This window comes from Mirounga angustirostris, unplaced genomic scaffold (genome assembly GCF_029215605.1).
Source record: "Mirounga angustirostris isolate CCGP_5_RB_7025 unplaced genomic scaffold, mMirAng1.0.hap1 SCAF_1, whole genome shotgun sequence".
Lineage (NCBI taxonomy): Eukaryota > Metazoa > Chordata > Mammalia > Carnivora > Phocidae > Mirounga > Mirounga angustirostris.
Genome location: NW_026991709.1, coordinates 18,723,152 through 18,749,453, shown reverse-complemented (window position 1 = coordinate 18,749,453; position 26,302 = coordinate 18,723,152). Strand labels below are relative to the sequence as shown.

Sequence of the window (26,302 nt, the reverse complement as noted above, 5' to 3'; positions counted from 1 at the left end):
ATTTCCCCGAAGTCTCCCCAGGCAGATTCTAAGTAGGAAAGCTTGTGCCCCACAAATGCAATATATCTGAGCACAGAATCTGGAAAACGGTAGGTGTTTAATCAATACTCATTAAGATCCAACATCTCTGGTTAATTCTTGTATCCCTTTGCTCTTCACGAGAGCAAATGATATGCATGTGTCCTTTTCTTTTATGGTGGTAAAAAACACATAAACATAAATCTTACTGGGACGCCTGGGTGGCTCAGTCGTTAAGCGTCTGCCTTCCGCTCAGGTCATGATCCCAGGGTCCTGGGATCGAGTCCCGCATCGGGCTCCTTGCTCAGTGAGGAGCCTGCTTCTCCCTCTCCCTCTGCTGCTCCCCCTGCTTGTGCTCTCTCTCTCTGACAAATAAATAAAAATCTTTAAAAAAACAAAAAAACCTTACTATTTTAACCATTTTTAAGTGTACAGCTCATTGGCATTAAACGCGTTACAGTGTTGTGAAACCATCACCACCATCTTTTTCCAGAACTTATTTTTATCTCCCCAAACTGAAACTCTGCGCCATTAAACCCAAACTCCCCGTTCCCACCTTCCCTCAGGACCTGACAACTATTATTCTACTTTCAGTCTCTGTGAATTTATTACTCTAGATGCCTCTAGTCATCCTCTAGTTATAAGTGAAATAAAAAAAATACGGGATGCTTCATAAATTTGCATCTCATACTTGGGTAGGAGCCAAGTTAATCTTTTCTGTATTGTTCCAATTTTAGGAGATGTGGTGAAGTGAGCACCACAGATATACCTCTGAAACCTTCTGGGTACTGCTTATAAATTCTTTGAGCAGAGACTGAGAACCAAGCTGTTTGTTAGTGATATCTGAGTGGCAATGATAATGGTAGTTTCCTTTTTATTTGATATAATCTGTTTGGTACCAGAGAACTATAACAATTTAAAAATTATAACTATTAACTATAACAACAAAGTTTTACAAATGAAAATTTTAGAAAACCACTTACTGGAATTATTGGAAACTTACAGCAAGAAGCATGTGTTATTTGGTCATAGTCTTTAGGTAAAGAAAACAGTTTTAATGTAATACAGAAAAGTCACATTATGAATGATGAATGCTTTCACATCCAGTTACATACATAATACTTTTCTTATGGTGCACGTCATATCAAAAAGAGCATGTTCTGCAACTTTCCTTTCTATCACATATACTGACTACCACTTGAGAGTAAACCCATTTTAATTCTTTCAAGTCTTAGTAATCAACAAGATGAAGGTAGGCTTTTGGCAGAAGAGTGACTAATTCAGAATTCTGAACAGCAATCTTTCTTTCGAACTCCCCCAACCCCTGACCCAAACCCAGAATGTGAAATTTGGTTTGCTTCTAGAGTTTCCTAAATAAAAACAATATGAAGTGCTAATAAGTATAATCATTTTAATAAGATATGTTCCCTCCTGCACTCCCAGCCCTTCACTGCTCATGCCCCAGGAAGTTCCCCCATACCCGGGCAAAGCTTCAGAAGCACTCACTCTCGCCCCAGAGTTACTGCGTCACTATTACAGCCTCGGAAAGAGAAGAGGTGAAAAGTTTGCCAGGTTCCAGCCGGCTCAGGCTATCACTTCTGAGAGGCATGAAACTTGCAGCTGCACCTTCTTTCTTCTCTAAGATGACAGTATCTGTGATCTCTGTGCGTCTTAGGACCAGGTTTACCAAGTTCAGTGTGAAAGAGGAAGCTGAACACATGGTTTTTCTCCCTGCTCTCAGGAGATGGGCAGGCTCATCTAAGAGCCACCCAAACCAAGAGCAAAGACAGAGGCGTGCACGAGCCAATACAAGGGGTCACCATTTACTGTTTCAAAGACACAGGAAGATTTAGCTCATGTTTTAATAAGCATATGTAAATGAGTAATATTTATAAAAAATTAAACACATTTGTCAAATAGGCTATTTTAAACCCACTGTCTTATGTCAATACATCTGTGAACAATAGCTGAAATTAAGTAACACCCCGGCCTTGGCCCTTTGACCACCTGTTTCTGACTCAAAGTCCAAAACACTCTCTCTGAATGGTGTTTTGATTCATAGCCAGTCAACATTCCTTTGTACAACTGCCTCATAATTTGAAACAGGTTAGTGGATTGATCTCTTGCTGTCAATCAGGTATGTACCCTACTGTCTACGACTTACTTTCTCAAGAGGCCCATCGTATATATAACAGGAGAACAGTTCACAAAAAGCAATGGGGTTCACTAGGGGAATACGCTGCAAAATTTATTTCTGAGTTAAACAGCAAGAAGCAAATTAACATTCCTTCCATACTCTGCCTCACACACAAACATTCATCTCATTGCCAGTTAGTCTTTGTGGAAATATATTTCAAAAGTAATTTTAATTTCAGTGCATCTCTATATTCAGGGTGGCAGACCTACTACACTTCTTTTCCCCTCCTCTTTCAAAATATGAACCTTGAAGGCAGCTGCTTGTGAAAGGCAAAACAACCAGCTCCTCTTCCAGTCTAAAATCACTAGCTGTTCCCAAGACTCTACAAAAAAAAAAAAAAAAAAAAAAAAATCAGGACATCCCTGCTGTAGGGTTCTATGCCAGGAAGTAGTCTAGCAGCTGCCGCTGTGGTCAGGCCTCACTCCTCCATCATTTTTAGTTACTAAAGGTTTCTTTTTGGATTTTGACTCAAACTACAGGGCCATACATAAGAGCTGGTGGGTTAAGAAAAAACTTGAGACCCATACTGGATTGTCATGGGAATCGGCAGAGCTTGGTGTGGGAGACCAAGTTCACCCACTTGGTCGAGGTGTCCACACACAGACAAATAAGGGAAATGGCACGAGAAGAGATAAAAACTATTGATGTGTCACAGTCATCATGATTTAAGGAAAAGCAAAATTTGGAGTAAAAGGTGACAGTTGGCTAAATTAATTTTCCTTACCCTCCTAAATGAGGTCAAAATGGAATCATTTCATAAAAATGAAATACTCTATGATCCAGCAATTTCACTTCTGGGTATTTATCCAAAGAAAATGAGAACACTCCCATGTTCACTGCAGCCTTACTTATAATGACCAAGACATGTAAACAACCCAAGTGTGAATGGGTGAATAGATATAGAAGATGTGGTGCACGCACACACACACACAGTCGTTACGTACAGTGGAATATGATTTAGCCATAAAAAAGAATGAAATCTTGCCATTTGTGATAACACGGATGGACCTTGACAGCATTATGCTAAATAAGTCAATCAGAGAAAGACAAATACCATATGGTCTCACTTATAGGTGCAATCTAAAAAAACGCATACTCATAGATATGGAGAACAGACTGGTGGTTGCCAGGAGCAGGGGTTGGGAGGTGGGCTAAATGGATAACGGGGGACAAAAGGTATAAACTTTCAGCTAGAAAATAAGTCATGGTGACATAATGTACAGCATGCTTACTATAATTAATACGACTGTACTGCATATTTAGAAGCTTCTAAGAGAGCGGATCTTAAAAGTTCTCATGACAAGAAAAAAAAATCTCTTTTTGTAACTCTGTATGGGAGAGTTGTTAACTAGACTTATTACGGTGATCATTTTGCAACATATACAGCTATTGAATCATTATGTTGTTCACAAAAAATAAACTAAATAAATAAGCGAAACGAATGGGTCCATTCTGGAAGAGCAACTGTCTTGCTAAGAGGGGGACAAAGATAATACATTTAGAGGTAGGCAAATAAACATTGGCCATACTTGTGATTCAGGTGACTACACTGGGGAACATGAAAAGAAGCCTGGAGACTATCCTAAAACTAAGGAAGGAACATGTCTTTGGTGATTTATGAAACAAATGTTCGTGTTTCCAAATACTTAAATCGGCTATAAAATAGTAAATGGACATACATTTAAAAGCCATTCCTTATGAAAAACAAAAAGCATGCGTCCAATAAGTTGATAGCTGTCTCTCACTTTCTCTTATAATTGATTTTCTCCTTGATGTTCTTCCTTGACTAACAATTATACATAAGGATACTTAGAATTCTCAGTGGAAATGAAGGTTCCATTTTGTTCTCTGGCAAATGCTATAAATATTCTATTTTAAACTTAGACTACTTTGGATTCATTAAATCCCCAAATCAGTAGGTTTGTTAGGGGCAGAGAATGGAAACACTGTCTTTGAAATAAGCATGCTGAATTTTCCCTAAAGAGTAGAACATTTTATCAAGAGGTCATCGTAAAATTGTAATAATAAATTATAAGCATTCTTTCATGAGCACGAGTCCCTTGATCTCCTGCCACATGTTTCACTCCTACCCCATTCACTGTGGATTTATTCAGTCAGAGATCCTTCCAACATCTGGCTTATAATAATGCGTGTTTTTATTAATTTTGAATGCTAAAAGAAAAAAAGCCCAGGGTATGAAACAATGATGCCTTCCTTCCCCTTTGCTTCCTACTGCCTTTCTCATAAATTGGTCATTATAGCATTCTGTGGGATAGACATCTTGGAATTGTGAGCGCCAGTATTTTTAGCCTTGGGGTAGCTACAAAATGAAACACTTTGATAAATAACCTCAGTGCTGATAGGGTAGAAAAGAATCCTTTTAGCAAAGATTTAAAGAAGATTACAAAGGGCATAAAACCCCAATCGTTTTTGAAATAGCAACTGACAAAGCAAAGGGTGAGCTGAACGGCAGGGACGAAGGGATTCTGCCTTTTGGAAGGGTTAAAAGACAATTAAAACAGTATATGGACAGGGAAGAGGATGCATATTTTCATGAAAATACTTCCTCTATCATTTGCTGAATAAAAAGCAAAGTCCTAACCAGCTATTTTAAGTGAATAAGGGCAATTTCCCTCCTCTATAAACAATGCCTTAAGCCTTTTCTTGCAAGGAAACTTCATAATTTGCATTGAGGTAACTTTTGTTTTTTAAAAAACAGAAAATATGAAGTAATATATGGCTGTGCCTGGGAATTTGCACATAATAATTCAAACAGAACTGAAGAGTTATTATAAAATAATAAAAAACCAAGCTTGCATAAAACTAACAGCGGTTTTGATAATTCAAACTTATTGGTGAAGCAAATCAAATAAATAGCCTCAGACTCTGATTGACAAGACAGTGAAACCAGGCAACATACTTAATAAATCAAGTGTCAAGTATGTAAATAGGGCAGATAACCAAATAAAGAGGGTCATGGAAATTATATAGGACAATACTGTAAAATGTTATTAGTTACAGTATTAGAACTGTGCTTTATTCTTTTTTGGTACCTTTGCCAACTGCACTCATCTTGTTGGTTTGACCAGTCACAGCTGTAGAGAATGCTGTAGCCGAGGAAAGAGATTTGTTTTGTGCAACACTGTTAGGTGCTAAGGAAGGAGCTCGGGGTGGATCCTTAGGGTTAGGAAGGAGTCCACCTGATCAGCATAAGTGAAAGAGCATCTACCTTGCATCCTTGGGATTTGCTTCAACCTTGTCGACAATTACTAATACCCACAAAGTACCAGGTCCTCTGCTGGATCCTAAGGATGCAAAGAAGGCCCAGACCTGTCCTGCAAGAGCTCACAGCATGCAGGGTGGGTGGACATGTCAACTAGTAATTACGTACCAAGTAAAGTACGGTATTAGAGGTAGATACAAGGTGCTTTAGACACTGAGGTTCAGCAGAAGGAATTCCACCTGAGAGAGGAGCATGGGTGGCAGAGAAAGCATGAATTCTGGACTCAGGTAGACCCTGGGTCCAATTCTGCTATCATTACTTCATGATCTGTAAGGACAAGTTAGCGACCTCTAAGTTTTGGTTTCCTCACCTGCAAACTGCGGGTGCTATCACTGAATTCACCAAGGTTGTCACTAGCTCACAGGCCGCACTTGTGTGAATCACAAGAAAGCCACGCTTCAAGTGGGACTGGACCCAACCTCCGAGGGCTTGCTTGGCTCTGTGAGCGGGATGCAGAACGTCAGCTGCACTTTTCACCTAAAGCACCTGCCACATCTGTATGTGGTGGCCCTGGACCTCGAGGGTGAATGTTCATAAAGAACTTGGACCGTCAGCATCATCAGTAACAGATACTCATTAGTTTGCTACGTGGCTGTCACTCACACACCAGCTTGTCTCTCTTGCTCCCTATGCAGATTAGCCAAGGTTTTATAGGAATGTGGCTATTTCAGTTGCGTATTGAAGGATATGCCACTTTTTAAGCAAGGAAGAACAATTTACATGTCTTGTGACTGGCAAGAAATCATGGCTGAAGGAGAGGAAGGTGTCATGGAGAAATACTGGCCAAGGGGGATGTCCCATACTTGAGACTGCAATAGGAGTCAATTTCAAGAGGGACACAGTCATTGCTTTTTTATATACACTGCCTAGAGTGTGGGAAATGTGTGGGATATTCTCATAGTCTGGGATATGGTATTGGGATTTAGCAGACAGGCTTTTTTTTTTTTTTTTGGTAGACCTAGGGATTTGGGATTTACTGGAGTCAACAGTGAAGTAGCACAGACAGATGGGATTCCTCAGGAAAGCACAGTGGTGAGCGAGGCCAGCACCGAACTCCCTGGCACGATGAATTCTACTGTCTGGTCAGCTACCCTTTACTGTTCTCACCAATTTCACACCAATTCCCCTTTTTGCCCTTCCTTCTTTCTACTGCGGCTAGCTTCTTCCTCATTTTTGTTCGTAACAGAGAATTCTATGCTAGTGGGAGCATAAGTTTACTGAAGCAGATACAGTTAAGTCACTAAAGATAACAGCAGTCCCTGAGACTGGAAAAACCTGTCATCTCATGAGCACCTGTTACCCTAATACAACTACTGTATTTTCCTATAGGTGTTTTACTGCATTAAACATGTCCGAATTGCCTGCATTTATAAGCACAAACTTTTATATAAAAGGCATGCATTTGTAGGTACTTCCAGATCTTGCTGTTTTGCCAGTGGACTGGAACTTCAGTATCCTCCTTATTTGCATAGAACTGACTCTAAATCTAAAGTTTGATTATATATAAAAAAGGCAAGTCAGACTACTGACAAAGACTATCTGAAACTATTAGAAAGAGTACAAAGCGTAAACTGGGAGAAATCTGTGACGATCCTATTCAGGAAGGAATTTAAAACAAAATAAAACAACCACCCCAACAACTTTTATTACAGAAAATTTCAAACTTTTACAAAAATAAAGAGAATATTACAGGGAACTCCCACTTTGCTTAAACAAATTAGCACCCATGGCCAACCTTATTTCAACTACAGTCCTCCTTTATTTTTATTTTTTTAAAGATTTTATTTATTTATTGGACAGAGAGAGAGACAGCGAGAGAGGGGAACACAAGCAGGGGGGAGTGGGAGAGGGAGAAGCAGGCTTCCTGCGGAGCAGGGAGCCTGATGCGGGGCTCGATCCCAGGACCCTGGGATCATGACCTGAGCCGAAGGCAGACGCTTAATGACTGAGCCACCCAGGCGCCCCTAAAGTCCTCCTTTAAAAGTGAGTTATTTTGGGGCGCCTGGGTGGCTCAGTTGGTGAAGTGTCTGCCTTTGGCTCAGGTCATGATCTCAGGGTCCTGGGATCGAGCCCCGCATCGGGCTCCCTGCTCCGCGGGAAGCCTGCTTTTCCCTCTGCTGCTTGTGCTCTCTCTCCCTAACTCTCTCTCTCTCAAATAAGTAAAAAAAAAAAAATCTTTTAAAAAAAGAAATAAATAAAAGTGAGTTATTTTTAAATGTTCCTGCAAATGAAGAACAATGTAAGATAACTAAGCTCAATCCAGAAAAGGCGTTCTCCCCAGGGTGCTCTGTTCTATAGCTCTGACACTGGGAGCTCTTAGGGTAGGTCAGTAAGTCTGTTCATTAGGCAGACTTCTCTTTCTGTAGGAAACAGCCATTTAAAAATGGAGGCAAGGAAGATTTTAAAAAAGATCATCTTTCAGGATTTGATATCTAGTACATTTAGAATGACAAAAATGAAAAAAAATATAACATGCTCTTAATCCAAGTTCATAGTTGAGGTTTTGTTTTTCTGTAAGAAAAAAATTTCCATGATTCTAATTTATCTGAATATCCTCCCTGTCACTGAGATCTGAAGTTCACTGTATTGTCCTATTCTTGGGCATTTTGCAACACCCAAGATACCTGAATCACCATCTGTTCTGTGGAAGTGTGACTTATTAGTGGCCACTGTCTTCAGCACTTATTTTGCTAAATAAAAAGCTCTAATAATTCAGTGAGAAAGAGTCCATCATAATTGGTCATTAACTTTCTAGTGCTTTACAATGGCTTATTTCTCTATAGCTTGGTATTACTAACACTATCTCAATTGAAGACACGTAGGAAAATTACCTTGTTAAGACAGGTATCAGGCAAAAATACATTCATTTAGAAGACCTGAGCTCCAGGTTGTTGAGAGTGATGATTTTTGTCCTTTCTACAACTGAATGGAGGATTTTCTTCTACTTATTTGAAATACAGTATTTTAAAGGTTCCTTACAGATTTCTACCTCCAAATATAGGTAACAAGAATATTCATTTCTTACAGAAATGTAATAGAATGAAAGATTAATTGGCAAGCCTGTCTTCAGTCCACGGTATAGACTAAACACTCTCCTGATGATCCTCTTAAGATCTTGATCAACGCTGAATTCCTTCTGAACAGAAGTTTAGATAAATTACGAAATTTCTTTTTCAAAAGCCTGTAGCCGGAAGTATACTTGATTCTGTGTGTTAATACACATTAGGAGCACAACATCATCACCTGATACATGCCAAATACTTGACAGCAATACAAACAAATTTATAAGGCAGCACTGAATTAGAAAAGAGAGAATACATAGCATGGGCAGGAGATGTAAAAAGCAAGCCAAGGGGTGTTTTAGGCACTTCAAAGGAGGAATTCCTGTCAGGGGTGGACCCATCTACAACATCCGGGGTGTTCTGCTTTCAGATAACCTGCATCCATTTCCAACTCAATTAACAAAGGGCAGGTTTGTTATAGAGAGGGACAGATTGCTTATTTCCTGACAGCTTACATACCGAACCTCCGGGATATGTACATTTCTTTTATGTTGAAAGATTCACTCGCCTAACTGCCATCTATGTGCTTTTATGAGGTAAAGTTAAACAAATATGGGCATTTGGGGGGTTTGTGGAGACTTACGTTATGGGAGGCTCTACTCCCTTTCCAAGAAAAACAAAAGTGGGAGAACTTACTTATATGAACTATGAAACGTGGCATGAGGAGAAGTCGGGACATAAAAGACAGCACGCCATGTCAACTTCCTGGTTTTGAGAACTATTATAGTTATGTAAGGCGTTACTATTGAGGAAGGGGGGTGATGTGTATACTGGGCTTCTCTGTACTGTTTTTCCATGAGTGTTAATTTCAAAATAAAAGCTTAATGAAAGGGGGGGGCACATATTTCATGACATTTAAACAACAACACGGCTCAGAGAACACTCATGGCTATTAGGAGAGGGGCACCAGAGAAAGGCGCGTCACTGAACGTAACTTCGAAGTCAGACGACAGACGGTTTTGTGCTTTTGCTCTGCTACTTAGGAGATGTGTGCCACAGGCAAGTACGTTCCTTAAATTCTAAGCCTGAGCTCCTTCGTCTATAAAAGGAGGATACCATCCCACTCATGAGGTGATGATGACTTCCATCCCCCAAGAGTTTCACTGTAAAAGGGAATGTGCTCCTTCTCCTCCCACAGATCAGACCGCTGGTGATTCCTGCTGCAGACAAACTCTCAGGGGGTTGATTTTTTTCCCCGACAGGAGAAGAATATGTTTAGATGCTCGTCATCAAGAGAAGAGCTTACTTACCAACTTCATCCTGAATCTCCTCGGCCACTGCAGGCACATTGTAAAGCAGGGAGAGGGACTGGTTCATGCGCTCGTAAATCACACGGAGGTGCGTCATCACCTGCCATAAAGGGGCGACAGCTCCAGGTAAGTCATCTTTGCAGCAGGGAAAAGCTGTTTTCCTTACCGAAGGCCACAGACAGATACAGACTTCCAAAATAAAATAGAAAAAACGCTGCTGGAACGTGTGACCTGAAAGGTCATCCTCATTTTCTTGTTCTCCCATTCTCTGTTCTCGAACTTTAGAGCTGCTTTAAACTTCCCATTGTATTGCACGCTTGCAGCCATAATTACAAAGCCATCTGAAAAGAGCATTTCTGATCCTAATATTTAGGCTCCCTAAATAACCCCCAATGCTCTAAATATATTTCTGTGCAAATTTTTCAAAGGATAGGAACATATTTCAATTTGACTGGAAATTCCTTTCATTCTATCTATTCATCCATCCATCCATCCACCTATCTTTTTATTTAAAATTCTCCAATTCAAGGAAATGTAAAATTTCAGATTGCCAGAGGTAGATCTCACTTGTCAACCTTTGGGGATGGAAATAAAACACATTGATTACAGGGCTTCATTTAGGCTCACATTATATCCAAACACTGGAGTAGCAGAGGAGTTTATGATCGCCTGTCACAAGTTAGTTGAACCAATTTTAGAGGTTTTGGCTGACACAAATTTTGTCTTCAGTCATCAGAGTTTTGAAGGGTTCCTAAAGAACTGGCAGCAGTAGGCACTAAGATGTTTATATTTCTCATTATTTTCATAAATCAGAAAATGTCAAACCACATGTTGGTTGAAGACAAGCCTTTGGAATTTACCGGGTACTAAAAAACTCTTGCTATAAAGGTAAAGTGCCCACAAGCACGCTGGGAATACCTACAGATCTACCTCAAGGGGCAAGCCCACTGGACTGTCCAGGCTGCACATGACGACCACATTCTGTGTTTACCTGGGACCGGATCTGAGCGGCTTTCTTTGGATCCACCATGCGTACGTGCTCAAAATGCTTCAGGGTGTGCTGCCTGTCCTTCTGTTCAGCACGAACATACTTCTTTAGCATGTTGAACACATGACGAGGCTGTTGCGGAAACAAACAAACAAACAAAAAAAACCTTTCAGTTTTGCGCAAAATATTACCTGTCCCAGGGGCTACGTGTCAGAGGTCCCAGTAACTCATTCCATAACGTGGAAGGACTGTGAGTCACCTTTTTGCAATTCTCCCACTGCTTTCTGAATGGGTAATTACTTAGTTCATTGGCCACTTTTCATTTCGACAAGAGCATTTAGCATTTGACATACGACTGTCCTTAAGCAACATTTTCTTTTTAAATGGCAGTGTTCTGCTATAGAGAGGTGATTTCGGATCTGTCATATTCAAGTTCGGTCCTTCCCCTTTTCCCACCCAAACACATAGGAGCATATACAAGACTACATTTCTACACGCATAGTCTTCATGGATATCTCAATGGTAATGCTGCACAAATAATCGCACCACCCGTGAGCATATAAAAATATAATAATCAAAATGAGAAAAGTAATAGACAACTTAACCATCACTCATTTGTAGGCCAAGGAATAAATACTAAGCTTTAAGACACAGTACACTTTCCTAGGAGGAAGGCCAATGTGAAACTGTAGTTATTTTACTTTGAAATTTAATTAAATTCTTTCCATGCCATCAGATTCTAATTCAGCAACAATTTTCTTCAGTGCTTCTATTTTTTTTTCTAATTGGTTCTATTTCATTTTTATTCTAGTCTTTCTTGAAAACATTCATCCTAATAAAAAAGGACAAAAGCTCCTTTGTCTTAAATGTTTCTATTGCTTCATGTATTCTATTATGTGATTTTGTGAAATGATTTCCAAAAGCACACATTTCTTCGTCATTAAAACAAGCAAACAAAACCCTATGAAAGTTCATGTCAGGAATAGAATTTTGGCCATTTGGGCAAACCCAGTTATTATTAACTAGGTCATGGACACCTTGAAAGCCAGTTGGAAGGTGAAGAATTTATTTCCAGAGATGGTATGTTGGGGGTAGGGTGAAAGCTGTAGTATTTTATGGGATGTCCCTCCCCTTCTCCTTTGGTTAACTTAAGGGTCACCTCCCTGACATCCCAGGTAGAAGAGTTATCCTTTTTTTTGGTGCTCCCATGAAAAGCTATGTTTATCCCCATTATTGCACTGAACACAATCTATTAAATTATTTGTTTCTGACTTCTTTCTTCAACTGTGAGACCCTTAAGGGCCAGATTTGGTCTTTATCAGGAATCACGATACCCAGTGCCTGACTCATAGAGGGTGACTTGCTTAATTTATGCTTTCCACAGGTCACATTCCTATACTTAAGAAAGCAAATACCCACAGGTAAAAGAAAATAAACCTGTGCTCATCCGCTTTATTCCTTTCACCCTACAAGAAATGTGCTTCCCCATAATTTCACCAAAAAAGGCAGATATTGTGGCTGGAAACCTAGCTTTTGGCAACACATCATTGTAATTCTCATTTGTACTCTGATATCTAGTTGAATCTACAAATCAGAGAATGATCTTTTAAATCCTAAGAGAAGAAAAGTTAAAGAGATAACAGTTGACAAGCTACATCAACTGTATCTATTTATTTAAAAGACGACTGGTTTAAAGGCAGGCTATTATTTAAAGTGATGAATACCTTATATGCAGGATTGTGCAGTCAGGAAATTACATACCCCTGATCCTTGTTATTCGACACCAAGGCCTCTAAAATTCTCCTTCTAGTGCTATTACAATGATACCTCCAAGGTCGGAGGTATCTAGTCATGATGTCCCTGCTCCTGACTGGCTTTATGTGCTTTCTTAGTTGCCCTATTTCACTTTTTTCCCTTGAAAAGGCTTCACTGTTTTGAGGAAAACAGATTTTTTTTCTTTAAAGAGTTCACATAAGCAAAAATACTCCAATTCAACATAAGGATTGCTTTCATCCTATCTATCTGCAGCCAGTCACCTATGAATGTTCCTCTAAGGCATTCCGTCCTGAAATGATGGTCACGGCCGGCCGAGTGTGTGAGCCAGAATATAAAGGCTCCACACTGGCCTTGGCATTACTGCATTAAATCTAAATCTCAAATTAGAGAATGGGGAGGTAATTTCTGATAACATCTGGGTCTCCCCTTTTTTCTTCCACTATCACCAAAAACACATACACTCCCACTTGGAAATTACTACTGTTAACATCAATTTTATTTTTTATTTATTTTTAGATTTTTATTTATTTGAAACAGAGAGAGATAGTGAGAGAGTGAGCACAAGCAGGGAGTGAGGCAGGCAGAGGGAGAAGCAGGCTCCCGGCTGAGCAGGGAGCCCGACGCGGGGCTTGATCCCAGGGCCCTGGGATCATGACCTGAGCCGAAGGCAGAGGCTTAACCGACTGAGCCACCCAGGTACCCCTGTTAACATCAATTTTAAAATGAACATGACAGTCCCCAAATTATCTAGGCCTCAATTTTCTCTTCTGTGCAATTCAGATAACAGTATTTTTCATATAGAGCATACGGAGTATTAAAAATATTCTGTGATGGGGCACCTGGGTGGCTCAGTCGGTTGAGCGTCTGACTTCAGCTCAGGTCATGATCTCAGGGTCCTGGGATCAAGCTCTGCATGGGGGGGGGGTCCTCTGCTCAGCAGGGAGTCTGTTTCCTCCTCTCCCTCTGCCCTCCAACTACCCCCCCCTCCATGCTCTGTGTTTTTCTCTCTCAAATAAATGAATAAAATCTTAAAAAAAAAAAAAATTCTGTTAGCTACTCAGGGCAATGCTCAGTTCACAGCAGGAACACAATACACATTTATTTCTTCCACTCAGTCCTGGCCTTCAATGCCCACCCATTTCTTTCCTCTAGGCAACAGCAGTTCCACACTTACTGGCGGCTTATAGAATGAGACCATGTGCTTTATGCATAGAAACTCACCAAATTTTCCCATCAACCCTGTGACTGGGGTTTTATTGTAGATAAAACAAAGCACAAAGAAGCTAAGCTTGAGGGCTATGTGGCTAGTTACACAGCTAGTTACAGAGCTGGTCCTTGGGTACAGTGAGAACAGGTAATCCAACTCCGACTCCCAAGCCTGGTCTCTCGATCGCTGTGATCCTGATTTTCAAAGAAACTCTAACATGGACCAAGCCGAAGACAATTCCAAAAAGTAACTTACAGAGTTGAAAACAAAGAAATAATTGAGCGGTTAGAAACGAGTCTGTTCTAGGAGTCCTTGCCTGAGTGTCTAGTGCTTATAAGCTCAGATAATATTCTCTGGGGACATGATGACACCTGCTTTTTTCACTGTGTAGAAGGTCATCCAGATTTAGCTTATTCACTCTCTCAGTTGCTGTCCTTGGTTTCTGGCACTCTACTCTGCTTTAGCGACTGTGTCAGATGTGGGGAGGTGAAATAGCAAGATAGGACTGTCCTTGGTCAATGTGTTTAGGATTACTAGAAAATGAGGAAAGGTATCATAGTTAAAAGTTAGGCTTTTGCGACATGTATGGATTCTAGCTCTAAATCCACCCTTCTCATCTATTAAGATGGATAATTAAGTGGTGAATGTGGTTCACATGTTTAAGACTGCTTATTTAATACCAATATTTCCTTCATTTCAGAAATATATTCCTAACTTCCTGCATCAAATCCCGAGAGCTTGACAATGAAATGGTAGCACACCAGGATCTCGTGATTCCCCAAGCCTCCGTATCTCTCTACCAGGGAACAAAGCTCCTGCCAGGATAATGAGCCCTAAGAGCCCATTGTAAGCTATGATCTCATCAGTGTTTGTATGAGCTCAGATACACATTGTGTGTGTGTCTAATACAAACATCAGCCTTTTTCTTCCTAATGTCTATGCCTCGGGACATGAGATAATTCAGGAACACATTACCATGCCCCTCAATAAGTGAATTACATGGTTCTGCTTGGTTGATTTATTCATGCAAACACATTTCTAAGAATCATGCTTAGAAATGAAAAAAAAAAAAAAAGATTAGCTCTTATGGAGTAGGCACATAAATCATACCAAATAAAATGGCGGTTATGTCTACACCTCAGCAACAAATACTATATTTAGGTAACAAAGAAAAACAAGTAATTGTTTTTAGCACTTTTAGCCAGAATACAAAATTACCAAGGCTTAAAACTAGTTATTTCTAGTGGTGTCCCGTATCCATGTACGATAGAATAACAGGGAATCTCTTAGGGCGTTTTATTTCATTATGCTAGGGCAAAGGTAAGTTTCTTAAAATTTTAATTAAAAAACACAGTAATATTCACAAAAGACTAAGAGAAGAAAACATACCTGGGATCTCTATAGAAATGTATTCTCTTAAAGTAAATGTATTACTATTGTCACAAACAGTTAAGACAAGACTGTTCATGGTATTAGAAAAATGAGCGTAAGAATTCAGTGGCTCAAGCACATTGATAGTAAGCAGAGTTTAAGAAACATGTTTTTAACCTCAATGCGTATAATTTCAATCATTCTCAAGTCTTTAAAACTTCTGTAACGAGTAATAATGTTTTTTTTTTCTGCCAAATTTCCCCTATTTTACAATTTAGATAGTGTATGTATTCATACTACAATGTGATTATACTGGCATTGGATGGCTAATCTTATTATTAAAATTTATAGCACAGAACAGAGAAAATAAAAGGAAAAGATCTGCCCCAGGGGGACTAATTACATCCAATCCTTTTTTATTATCACTATTGTTTCTGAGTGTTTAGCCTATAATAACAAAGTATCTATTTGCATCTGATATAACACTTTTCAATTGGCACTAAAATTTCTTCACTATTCACACTGCATTTAGAAAAATCATTTCAAAAAGAATTTCTTAAAGGATTTAGGCTGGGCATTACTAAAATGATTAGACTTCTTACTAAAATGGATTGGACTTAACCTAAAATAGAAGATTTACCTTTTGGAACATTAACTGTTTCTTTCTTGGAACACGAGCATAGGATATCTCCAGGCGTTAAACAGTTCCTGGCACAATTTGGTTGCTTTTTAAAAATGTTTGTTAATTAAATGAATGAATAACCTAGAGCTGAATGTGATTTCACAAACAGTGCCGGTAGCAAAATATATCTTTCCTGGTATCTGAGTTGAAAATAAGCATCTCTCCACTAAGATGCATTCCCAATTTTCATGAAACATATTGATTTTCCAGCCCCACTTGATCTATCAATCCAGAGTGCTGGATTCCTTTAGGAAGCATATTCAAACTATTCTCAATAAGAATTCATTTCATCAGTTTCAAAAGATGACTTATATAAGCTTGTCTTCTTATAGCTTGTCTTCTTATAGCTTGGGTTTTGATGTCAGTTTGATGTAAATAATTTTGAAGGGAATTTCATGGCCTTTGCCTATATAAGATATTTTAAAAAAAATTAATTTACCCTGTTCTCAAATGTATTGCCTTTTCATTTTTTTTTTTAATGCAATTTTATATGTTTGGTGTTCCTGGGTTTGGGGTCAGTCACATACATTTAACTGACTCAATGTCAATCGTGTCTGAATGCATAGCTTTTAATTCCACAGTTCAGGTGGGAGGTATATTAAAACATGACTAACTGGCCCTATTGTTCCATTTTGTAGTTTTAGGCTTGATCTAGAAATCTGGCATCTTATCATAATAGACACTTGTGTCTTAAACCATTTTCTGACAAGAGGGAATTATATGTCATGAGCCTTTAAAGGCCCTGAGTGTAATCCCACCAAGGAGGAAGAAATAAACGAGTCACTTTATGAGGAGCACCCTAACCTTTCCAGGTCACTAGAGACTTATTCAGAAAGCCTTCTCCAGGAGCATTAAGTTGCATCCCAGTGGTTTCCAACCCTGTAACCAGGAAAGTTAATCACCTATCGAGAAAACACAAATCTCTCCTGTTTTCAGAAAACAGGTTCAAGGCTGTTATTTTCATAGTTCTACATCTTGGAGTTCAAGAAATCTTTTTCTTTTTTAAATTTTTTATTAAAAAAAAGGATTGTATTTATTTATTTGAGAGAGAGAGAGAAAGAACAAGCAGGGGGGAGCAGCAGAAGCAGAGGGAGAAGCAGACTCCCTGTTGAGCAGGGAGCCTGATGTGGGGCTCAATCCCAGGACCTTGAGATCATAACCTGAGCAGAAGGCAGACGCTTAACCGAATGAGCCACCCAGGTGCCCTGGATTTCAAGAAATCTTAAGCATATACAAATGCAAAATGTATACAATTTCTGTGCAAGTTTTAAAAAAAACAATCTTAAGAGTTAAATCTTCGTCTGCTTGACATGGTCTCAGTTAAGTTTATTTTGCCACTTTGGCTCTCAGAATTTCAGCATTTCATAAGTACCCCCACTGTTGTTAAGAAAAACCTGGAGGAAAAAAAAGACATTCAGGGATGCATCCACGGGAACCTTTGGATCACAGCCGTGTTCGTCTTTAGAGCTACGAGTTGAGCTAAATTTTTAAAGTTCACTGCAAAATTCATCCACATTTCTTCAGAAGAGCACATACATGGTTTCTGTAGTTAAAAAGGCGTATAAGAAGGCCAATGACAATCCTGTGCCAAGTTGAACCCTGAAGTCTTGAAGCAACTGAGCAAAGGACAGGTTTCTTGTGACTGCCCCCATTCAGTGTCTCCAGGTTTGATAACAGGGAGGCATTAGAATCACCCCTTCCTGGCACATCCAGGTAACTGCTTTGCCTCTGGCCTTGTGCTATCATAGAACATGGCGGCCCCCAGGAGAACAGAAAGTCGTCTTTCCATCCCTTCCCTCCTCCACAGGGAAGCAGATGACTTCCTGATAGGGACTCGGCAACAAAGCCTCCACATATTCTGTCCTAACAACGTATTCTAGCTTGTCTTTTCTTAGGGAGGAAGATATCTTACTACTTCACAATCTCATTTCAACCTTCCATTAATCTTTTTTTCTAATATGGCTAACAAAAGCTAGAAAAATCCCAATTGTGAAAGAGTAGAACAATTAAACCCAATTTGCAAATGAAGGAGGAAGAATCCTTTTCATTAAGCCACATATTCCAAGTAATAGGTTATATAGATAGCAGACCTGGGAATTAAAGACAGGCTGAAATCTATAAAATACAGACAATAAGGATGGTTTTAACTCTGTCATTCATAATTAGTGACCTCTTGTTAAATCTGGTGGGCTTTTTTTTTTTTTTTTTTTTTTTTTTTTTTTTATTTTTTTTTATTTTTTTTTATTTTTTTAAAGATTTTATTTATTTGCGAGAGAGAGAATGAGAGACAGAGAGCATGAGAGGGAGGAGGGTCAGAGGGAGAAGCAGACTCCCTGCCGAGCAGGGAGCCCGATGCGGGACTCGATCCCGGGACTCCAGGATCATGACCTGAGCCGAAGGCAGTCGCTTAACCAACTGAGCCACCCAGGCGCCCTGGTGGGCTTTATTATATAGTTTTTTTCAGGGTATTCTGTTAGTTCTCAGACATAACTGATTTGGGGTACTGTAACATAATAAGGAATGTATATTTAATATCTTTCTCTAGTCCTTGACGCAGAGCTCCTGAAACTTACAATTTCCTGAGTGACAAGGGCATCTTTTGTCAAATATTCAGTCTTAATCCCTGGTTCCTGCCACAAAAGCCTCTAAGGACCCTTGAAGTGATGAAGAGTTGTCTCTGGTATGCTAACCCAGTGACTCTTGGAGGATGGTGGCTGGTTGCTAGAGGGAGCAAGCCTGTGATTAGAGGTCTGGAACTTTCGGCCCCACCCTCTGTCCTTCAGGTGGGGAGAGGGACTGGAAATTGAGTTTAGTCACCAGTGGCCAGGGAATTAGTCAGTCTTGCCTACCTAATGGAGCCTCCATAAAAAAACCCCTCACAATGGGGTTCAGACAGCTTCCTAGTTGGTGAGAACAATGAGGTACCAGGAGAGCAGCAGGCAGAGAGGGCAGGCAAGCTCCTTCCCCCCATACCTTGCCCCATGTATGGCTTCCATCTGGTCATTCCTGAGTTACATCCCTTATAATAAGTTGCTAACAATAAATAAAGCACTGATCTGTGTTCCGTGAGCTGTTCTAGTAAATTAACAAACCTAAGGACGGGGTCATGGGAACCCCTGATTCATGGCTGGTTGGTCAGAAGGAAAAATGTGTGTTGAAAAAATCTGACATTTGGTATTGGAGTCTGAAATACAGGACAGTCTGATAGGACTGAGCTGGGCCCTTAACCTATGGGGCCTATGCTTACGATGGGCTGTTAGTGTCAGAATTAATGTGAGGGGCAAAAAAGCTCATACATTTGGTGTCAGAATATTGAGAGTAAAGTTACACGGACCACAGCTATAAATCAGTGAAGACAGCATACAGGACTAGAATTCAGGACCTGACCCAAAGCCCAGGATCAACACTTTTGGACCAACTCTAGCATACACTGGATACAGAGCTTAGATCAACCAAGCTGAGAGCAAAGAAGGGCCAGAAATTCCCTGGACTTGCAGGGCAGGTCTTCAATTCTTTTTTAGTCAAGGAGTGAGCCATGCCAAAGCTCTTAATGATGAACAGATTAATATAATTCAGAAGGCAAAGCCCAGAGAGCTGCAGAAGAAACCATAAACAAAGGATGCTTGAAAGTATATCACAGACCTTTGAAAAGATTTGTCAAACGGTCTGATTACCTGACAAATGCCAACTGTGACATAATCTTGACTTTTTAGAAGAGAGTTACAATAATATGTTTTAATTTTGCATATTCATACTTAAGTTTTGGCATTTTTGCTTCCCACATCCTCTAACTGGTTACACCATGCTCAGAGATATGGACATTTATATTTAATTTCACCTTCTCGTCATACTCCCGCTAACCACAGTGCCTTGACCTAGTGGAAACATTAATGTGAAATACCTTGAGACAAAGCTTATATAAATACAAATGCAACTGATCAGTGGATGAGCTTCACAAAATAAGTGAACTCCCTGAAACCCATGTGTAATTCTGTATGTGTGCATACATGTTTCTTGGGAGAAGATTCCTTGTTGCTATCTGTTCTAACAGGGTAGATGTCTATAATGCCCGGCAGGTAATGGCCTGTGGATCATTAAATAATGTGCTATTATGCATTTGTCTATAAAAATGAAATATTTGTTTTCATAATGGGTTTTGATTTTGAAGGATGAAATGCAAACAGTTATTAATCTCTAAATCTGTACATGCAACCTATGCTGGAATGAGATAGGGCATCCCGATGCTGTACGTTTTGACAGCATTTGATGAGCTGTTTTGACTTTAAAGGCAGTGATGAAGGAGGGCTTGCTGTGGAGGGAATCTGGTGATGAATATGGATTCAGAGGCACAGGACAGCTTTCAAGCTAATACCTTTCCTACATACTTCATAATTTTCTTTTTTTTTTTTAAGATTTTTATTTTTATTTTTAGAGAGAGAGCGTGCAAGAGAGCATGGGATGGAAGAGGCAGAAGGAGAGGAAGACAGAGAATCTCTAGCAGACTCCACACTGAGCACAGAGCCTGATGCAGGGCTCGATCTCACAACCCTGAGATCATGATGACTTGAGCCGAAATCAAGAGTTGAATACACAACTGACTGAGCCACCCAGTCGCCCCATACTTCATAATTTTCTATTTAACTTAATTCAATTAAAAACAGAAAGCACTAGTGTCTCTTGTTTACATACTTTCCATTGGTGTTTAGAAGATCTGTCTATTGAGCCTGGTAAAAAGTCAAAGCGAGGTTAAGGAGGTCATATTGACAGGCCACAAACCACTCAACATAGTCTACAGGATTTTGTTCAATGAATGCTAATCCTCCTGTTTTCCTTTCCACCTGTTTGTTACTGGGTCTGTCTTTAAAAGCTCTCAAGTCAATGAGTCTTCTTGTGCTCACCAATTTTTACAAATCTCAACTAAAAGTGAATGATGAATGGATGGATAATACATATATAAGGCATAAGATAGGGCGCCTGGGTGGCTCAGTTGGTTAAGCAACTGCCTTTGGCTCAGGTCATGATCCTGGAGTTCCGGGATCGAGTCCCACATAGGGCTCCCTGCTCGGCGGGGAGTCTGCTTCTCCCTCTGACCCTCCTCCCTCTCATGCTCTCTGTCTCTCATTCTCTCTCTCTCAAATAAATAAAATCTTAAAAAAAATTAATATATATATATATATATATAAGGCATAAGATAATTATTTACATTTCTCAAAGGTGATTTTCAACATAGCAGTCTTTTAAGTATATTCAGATCGGCATTACAAAATTTCTGTTGTATCAAAATCTTGAGGGAAGAATGTCTTAAACATCTTGGGATTTCTCTGTTTCAGTGCCTTCAATATTAAGAACTAGGCAAATACTTTTTAACTTATTTACCATCCATTATATTGAGGTGCAGATTGTACCGTATTTACCTTGGCATGTAGATACATGCTCTCTACACATATTCTATAAATGCTCACATCTCTTTTTTGACCCAAAGTGATTAGCAGAAAATGAAGAGTTGTAGGGAGAAGGAGAGTTTGCAATATCACATGAAAATTTTTTATTTTTTATTTTTTTTGAAAAATTTTTTAAAATGGCAAAGTTAAGCACCTCAATTTTGCACCCATTAATATTAATCTCTGTCCTTTATTTTGCTGCTTCTTATTGAACATTTATTGCCCTGCTGTTAGAATGCACCAAATCTCCATCTTGGGACAAATCATGTTCTTTGATGATAAATCTCACAGATCATTACATTAATGTTCTACCAAAGAATTCTATGTGGCAGTTTTCCAGAATCTCAGGAAAATTTAACATTTGGTCAAACTAATCAGAAATGAGAAAGCAAAGCTGTTGGTGCTAAAGAAAGTGCCAATTTTCTTCTTCCCCCTCAACTGAATGTTGAGAATCTGCATGTGAGGTATCAGATATAAGCATGAAACTAATTTTAGTGTGAAGATGGCTGCAATTATGACACTGGAAATAAAAACAACACACACCAATGGCACAGAGACAAGACAGATATACATGAAAACATTTTCTAATTCTCACTTCCACGTAGAAAATGCTTAAAAGTCATTGCAGTCAGGGGGCACCTGGGTGGCTCAGTCAATTAAGTGGCCTGCTTGAGATTCTCTCTCTCCCCACCCCTCCCCCCAACGCTCTCTCTCTCTTTCTCTCTCTCAAATAAATAAATGAATCTTAAAAAAAGAATTGTTGCAGTCAGGATAATAATTAGGATGTTGTCTAATGGGAGATGTAACATCCTATCTATAAAGATACCAAAAAGCTCAAAATTACAAAGAAAGCTTTTATAATTCGTCTCTCATCTTTTAACACATTTCAGTTCTTACTAATTAGGAGCTCCTGAGTTTTCCCACACCTAAGCCTACCATGGGAAGCTTTATTTTAAACAGAAATTCCTATCTAGTCTTTAGTTTAACTGCACAGGAGTTTGCTTAAGGCTAACTGCCCTCCAGATTGCAGAGAATGTTGGACAGTCAGGCGGTATCATTGTCTTCTCTCCATCTAGGAAAGAGAATCCTGACAGCTACAAAAAGGAAGGTTCAGACCATATTCAGCTCATCTTTCATGAGGCTGTAAGTTGCTTGATAGGAGCTCTGAGAAAGTAGGAAGTCAAGCACAGGTAGAAGTCTTGAATAATGATAATTTAGTTTTAGGAAGTACTTGAGTTTGGTAGTGATCCATTGTGTGATGCAACTCTGGAGAGGAATTTCACATTTCTTGGGAGGTGGCGGGGGGTGAGGGGGGAGGATAACTCTGATTTTCCAAGGAAACTTTTTTTTTTTTTTAAGATTTTATTTATTTATTTGAAAGAGAGAGTGAGAGAGAGAGCACAAGAGGGGTGAGCGGAAGAGGGAGAAGCAGACTCCCTGCTCAGCAGGGAGTCCGATGCGGAACTCGATCCCAGGACTCCAGGATCATGACCTGAGCCGAAGGCAGTTGCTTAACCAACTGAGCCACCCAGGCGCCCCTTCCAAAGAAACTTTAAGAAAAGTGAAAAAAATTAAAGGGGCCGATCCTTAGAAGAGTCACTAGTCCTCTATAGATTAAGAGTTTATGCTGAGCGCAAAGACCAAACTATTCCTGAGGAAAATGCAACTGCTTCATCTCTTGTAATATTGGAAGTATTTGGATACTGCAAAATTCTACGTATACTTCAAACAAAGCACTTGTAGATTACCCATTTACTGGATCAGCCAGCAGGCACAAAATTCATGAAACAGGAAATTTAGAACATAAAACACACACAGACATGGGGACTTATAAATGAAATTCATTGTACAGCAAGGCATTCTAGCTGCACAAAAACATCATCACATAATACTTCCAAGCTCGAGTTGGAAAATGTAGATAAAATTATGGATTAAACCTCAGCCTCAGAGAGACCATGGAAACAATCCATGTTGTTTCAGATTCCCATGTGGCAAAGGCTGGGACTGGTGGAATATGGTCAGCGTTAATGGGATAATTATTTTGAAGGTGCTCTCAGCTGTAGAATCCACAGGAAAAGAAAACTTTGACTAATTAATTTCCTTATATTCAGCTAACATTTACTGAATATTTCATATTTTCTAGGCACTGTGTTAAGTATGATGAAGATCTCAGAAAAATTTATTTATGGTTCCAATATAAGACATGACGTTCCTCAGACAGTAACGGGCACACCCCTTATTTATTTATTTATTTTTTGATTTGTCTTTCAACAGCAATACAGAAAAGTTCTTAAAAATGGACTTAGAATTTTCTTGCATTTTTCCAAAGTACAGAGCTAAGTGCCGTATCAAGCTATGCATTAAACACTCAAAATAAAATTTAAATAAAACTCATTAACTTAACAGAAATGGCAGGTAATGCCAAGATTGTAGGCCTGTGACTATCCAGCCCCAGTTTTTATTACATGGGAAAGTTTTACGCATGTCTAGGTAAGAATTCAATAGGCTTCTTGGATCAGTCAACAACAATCCGATTTTTTTTTAAGATTTTATTTTTTTGAGAGAGTGAAAGAGAGAAGGGGGGCAGGGAGGGAGAGAGAGAGAACACGAGCAAGGGGAGGGGGAGAGGGAGAAGCAGGGAGCCCAACGTGGGACTCCATCTTAGAACCCTGGGATCATGACCTGACCCAAAGGCAGATGCTTCACTGACTGAGCCACCCAGGTGCCCCTGATTTTTTTGGACAGTAAAACAGTTCTCCCTAATCCAGTCTTTAATTTTTATTTCAAATAAACATGATGTTTAATTCTACAGGAAGAGATCGACAGGCCCAGAACAAGCACGATTATGACCAGTCTGAAATGATCCCCCCTGGTAACACAGGAAGCTTTGGCAAATATTCTTCTCATCACTGTCTTTCTTGTGATGGCAGATTGGGCGGAACTGAAACTTCTGAAAGGTGCATTTGTTAAGGACTCCATTCGGTCCTCATCTTATATTTAGCTCTATCAATGTCCACATAGCAAAGACCCTCCTTTGGAGATTGGACTTTTGGCTGGAACACTCCACTAAATGTCAGCAATTAAGATTCTTGTCTCAACACCCACCCCCCTGCCCTGCCTTGGCTAAGGATCCCAATGGCTCTGACCCCAAAACTGAGTCTTCTATAAAAAGAGGACCAAGGAGTCAAGGGACTTTTCTCCAAATGCATGTAAACAGAATTTTACTGAACAGTGCTAGGACAGAGATTTTTTTTTTCTGACTAGAAAATGAAAATGCTAATGTGATATTCTTTTTCAAAAGCTTTTTGTTCAGAGAGGAAGCGTGGTCTAGTAAGAGGGCACTGTGGTGGTCAGCTGTGATTCGGAGCTCCACCCTGTCCGTTAACCAGGGTAGCGGTGTCACCCTGAACCAGACACTCGATCTCAGTGATGTCAATGGTGGAACAGGGTCAATCCTGTCTCACCATCTGTATAAGAGTACCAGAAGCTCTTTTAGGGTTCCTCAGAGCTTTCTGTGCTGTAACATCAGCAGAAAAAGAATCAAAATAAGGGGCATCAGTGTAAGTGGGTGGCTATTTGGTTTTGTTCCATAATATATGTAGACTGCTCCTTTCAGCCAAGATGGAGTAATGAGAACCAGATTTACCGGACAGCCTGTAACAACCAGAATAGACAGAACTATGTTTCTAAAAGATATTAGACATCAGGTGGCAGGTAGTGAATGCTGTGAAAAGGGAAACGAATGATATGAGCTCTCCGACTACTCAAGCTTGTTGCCATGCATTTCCAAGCTGTCACTCCATGTGCAGGACCAGCTGGAGCCTGGTGGACCCCACAGTTAAGGTAGGTGAGTGAGTCTAGAAGGACGAAGGCAGCCAGTAATTGCAGGACAGTGCTGGGAGGACAGAGTTGCCCAGATTTGCATGCAATGCCCCTTGAGAAAGTAGCTGAGTAATGATCAGGGCATGCAAGTAAAAGAACCCAACCGAGGCCGGGGGGAAGAAACCATCCAAATGGATTAGAGGCAACAGTGCCTGGTGTTCACACAGGTCAGGAATAGCACCTGTTCCCACCATCCAGATGGGAAAACAGTACTCATGGCGGATTACTCAGGAGAATCCTAACCTCCATATTGGAGAAGAAGGAGCCATAAGCTGATAACTGCTCTGATCCCAACCTAACAAGTCTTTTTTTTAAAGATTTTATTTATTTATTTGAGAGAGAGAATGAGAGAGAGAGCATGAGAGGGGTGAGGGTCAGAGGGAGAAGCAGACTCCCTGCTGAGCAGGGAGCCCGATGCGGGACTCGATCCCGGGACTCCAGGATCATGACCTGAGCCGAAGGCAGTTGCTTAACCAACTGAGCCACCCAGGCGCCCCTCAACCTAACAAGTCTTAAAAGCAAAACCCGAAAGGCTCAAACTGTTTCTGAGTAATTTAACAACATTGCAGAACCAAGCTCAAGAATAGAGGTATATAAAAGTACCCAGCACTCAAGGTAAACTTCACAATGTCTGATGGCCAATAAAAAATTACTAGGTATGAAATGATGAAGGGAAATATCACATATAATGAAAAAAAAATCAATCAAATTGACCCAAAGCTGACACAGATGTTAGAGGTGGCAACCAAAGATATTACAGGTTACTATATATAATACATTCCACAGGTTCAAAAACTTAAGAAATGGAATATATAAAAATAACAAACAAAAACCAGACCAAACTTCTAGATATGAAATGTTCGAGATGAAAAATAGCCAGATGGGGTTAACGGCTGATTGAAATCCCCATGGCACATCATAATCAAATTACTCAAAACTGGTGATAAAGAGAAAATCTTCAGAGCAGCCAGATTAAAAAAAAAAAAAAAAAAAGATAAGGGTGCCTGGGAGGCTCAGTTGGTTAAGCATCTGACCCTTGATTTCCACTCAGGTCATGATCTCAGGGTCATGATCTCAGGCTCTGTACTGGGTGTGGAGTCTGCTTAAGAGTCTCTCTCTCCCTTTGCCCACTTCCCCCTCTCCCT

General features: G+C 39.8%; 1 protein-coding gene and 1 non-coding gene across 9 annotated transcripts in view; both read right to left on the bottom strand.

Annotated features, from left to right (window-relative positions):
• Positions 1-26,302, bottom strand: part of APP (amyloid beta precursor protein) — a 258,489-nt gene that overhangs the window by 52,211 nt on the left and 179,976 nt on the right. For all 8 annotated transcript variants that reach the window (XM_064579840.1, XM_064579848.1, XM_045902608.3 and 5 more), the window contains 2 exons: positions 10,802-10,930; positions 9,811-9,910 (listed from right to left, as the gene is read on the bottom strand). In XM_064579840.1, the coding sequence (XP_064435910.1) occupies positions 9,811-9,910; positions 10,802-10,930 (229 nt within the window). The remainder of the gene's footprint in view (positions 1-9,810; positions 9,911-10,801; positions 10,931-26,302) is intronic.
• LOC123834992 (U6 spliceosomal RNA) lies at positions 673-779 on the bottom strand. The gene has a single exon (XR_006788564.1). It is a non-coding gene; the product is annotated as a U6 spliceosomal RNA (small nuclear RNA).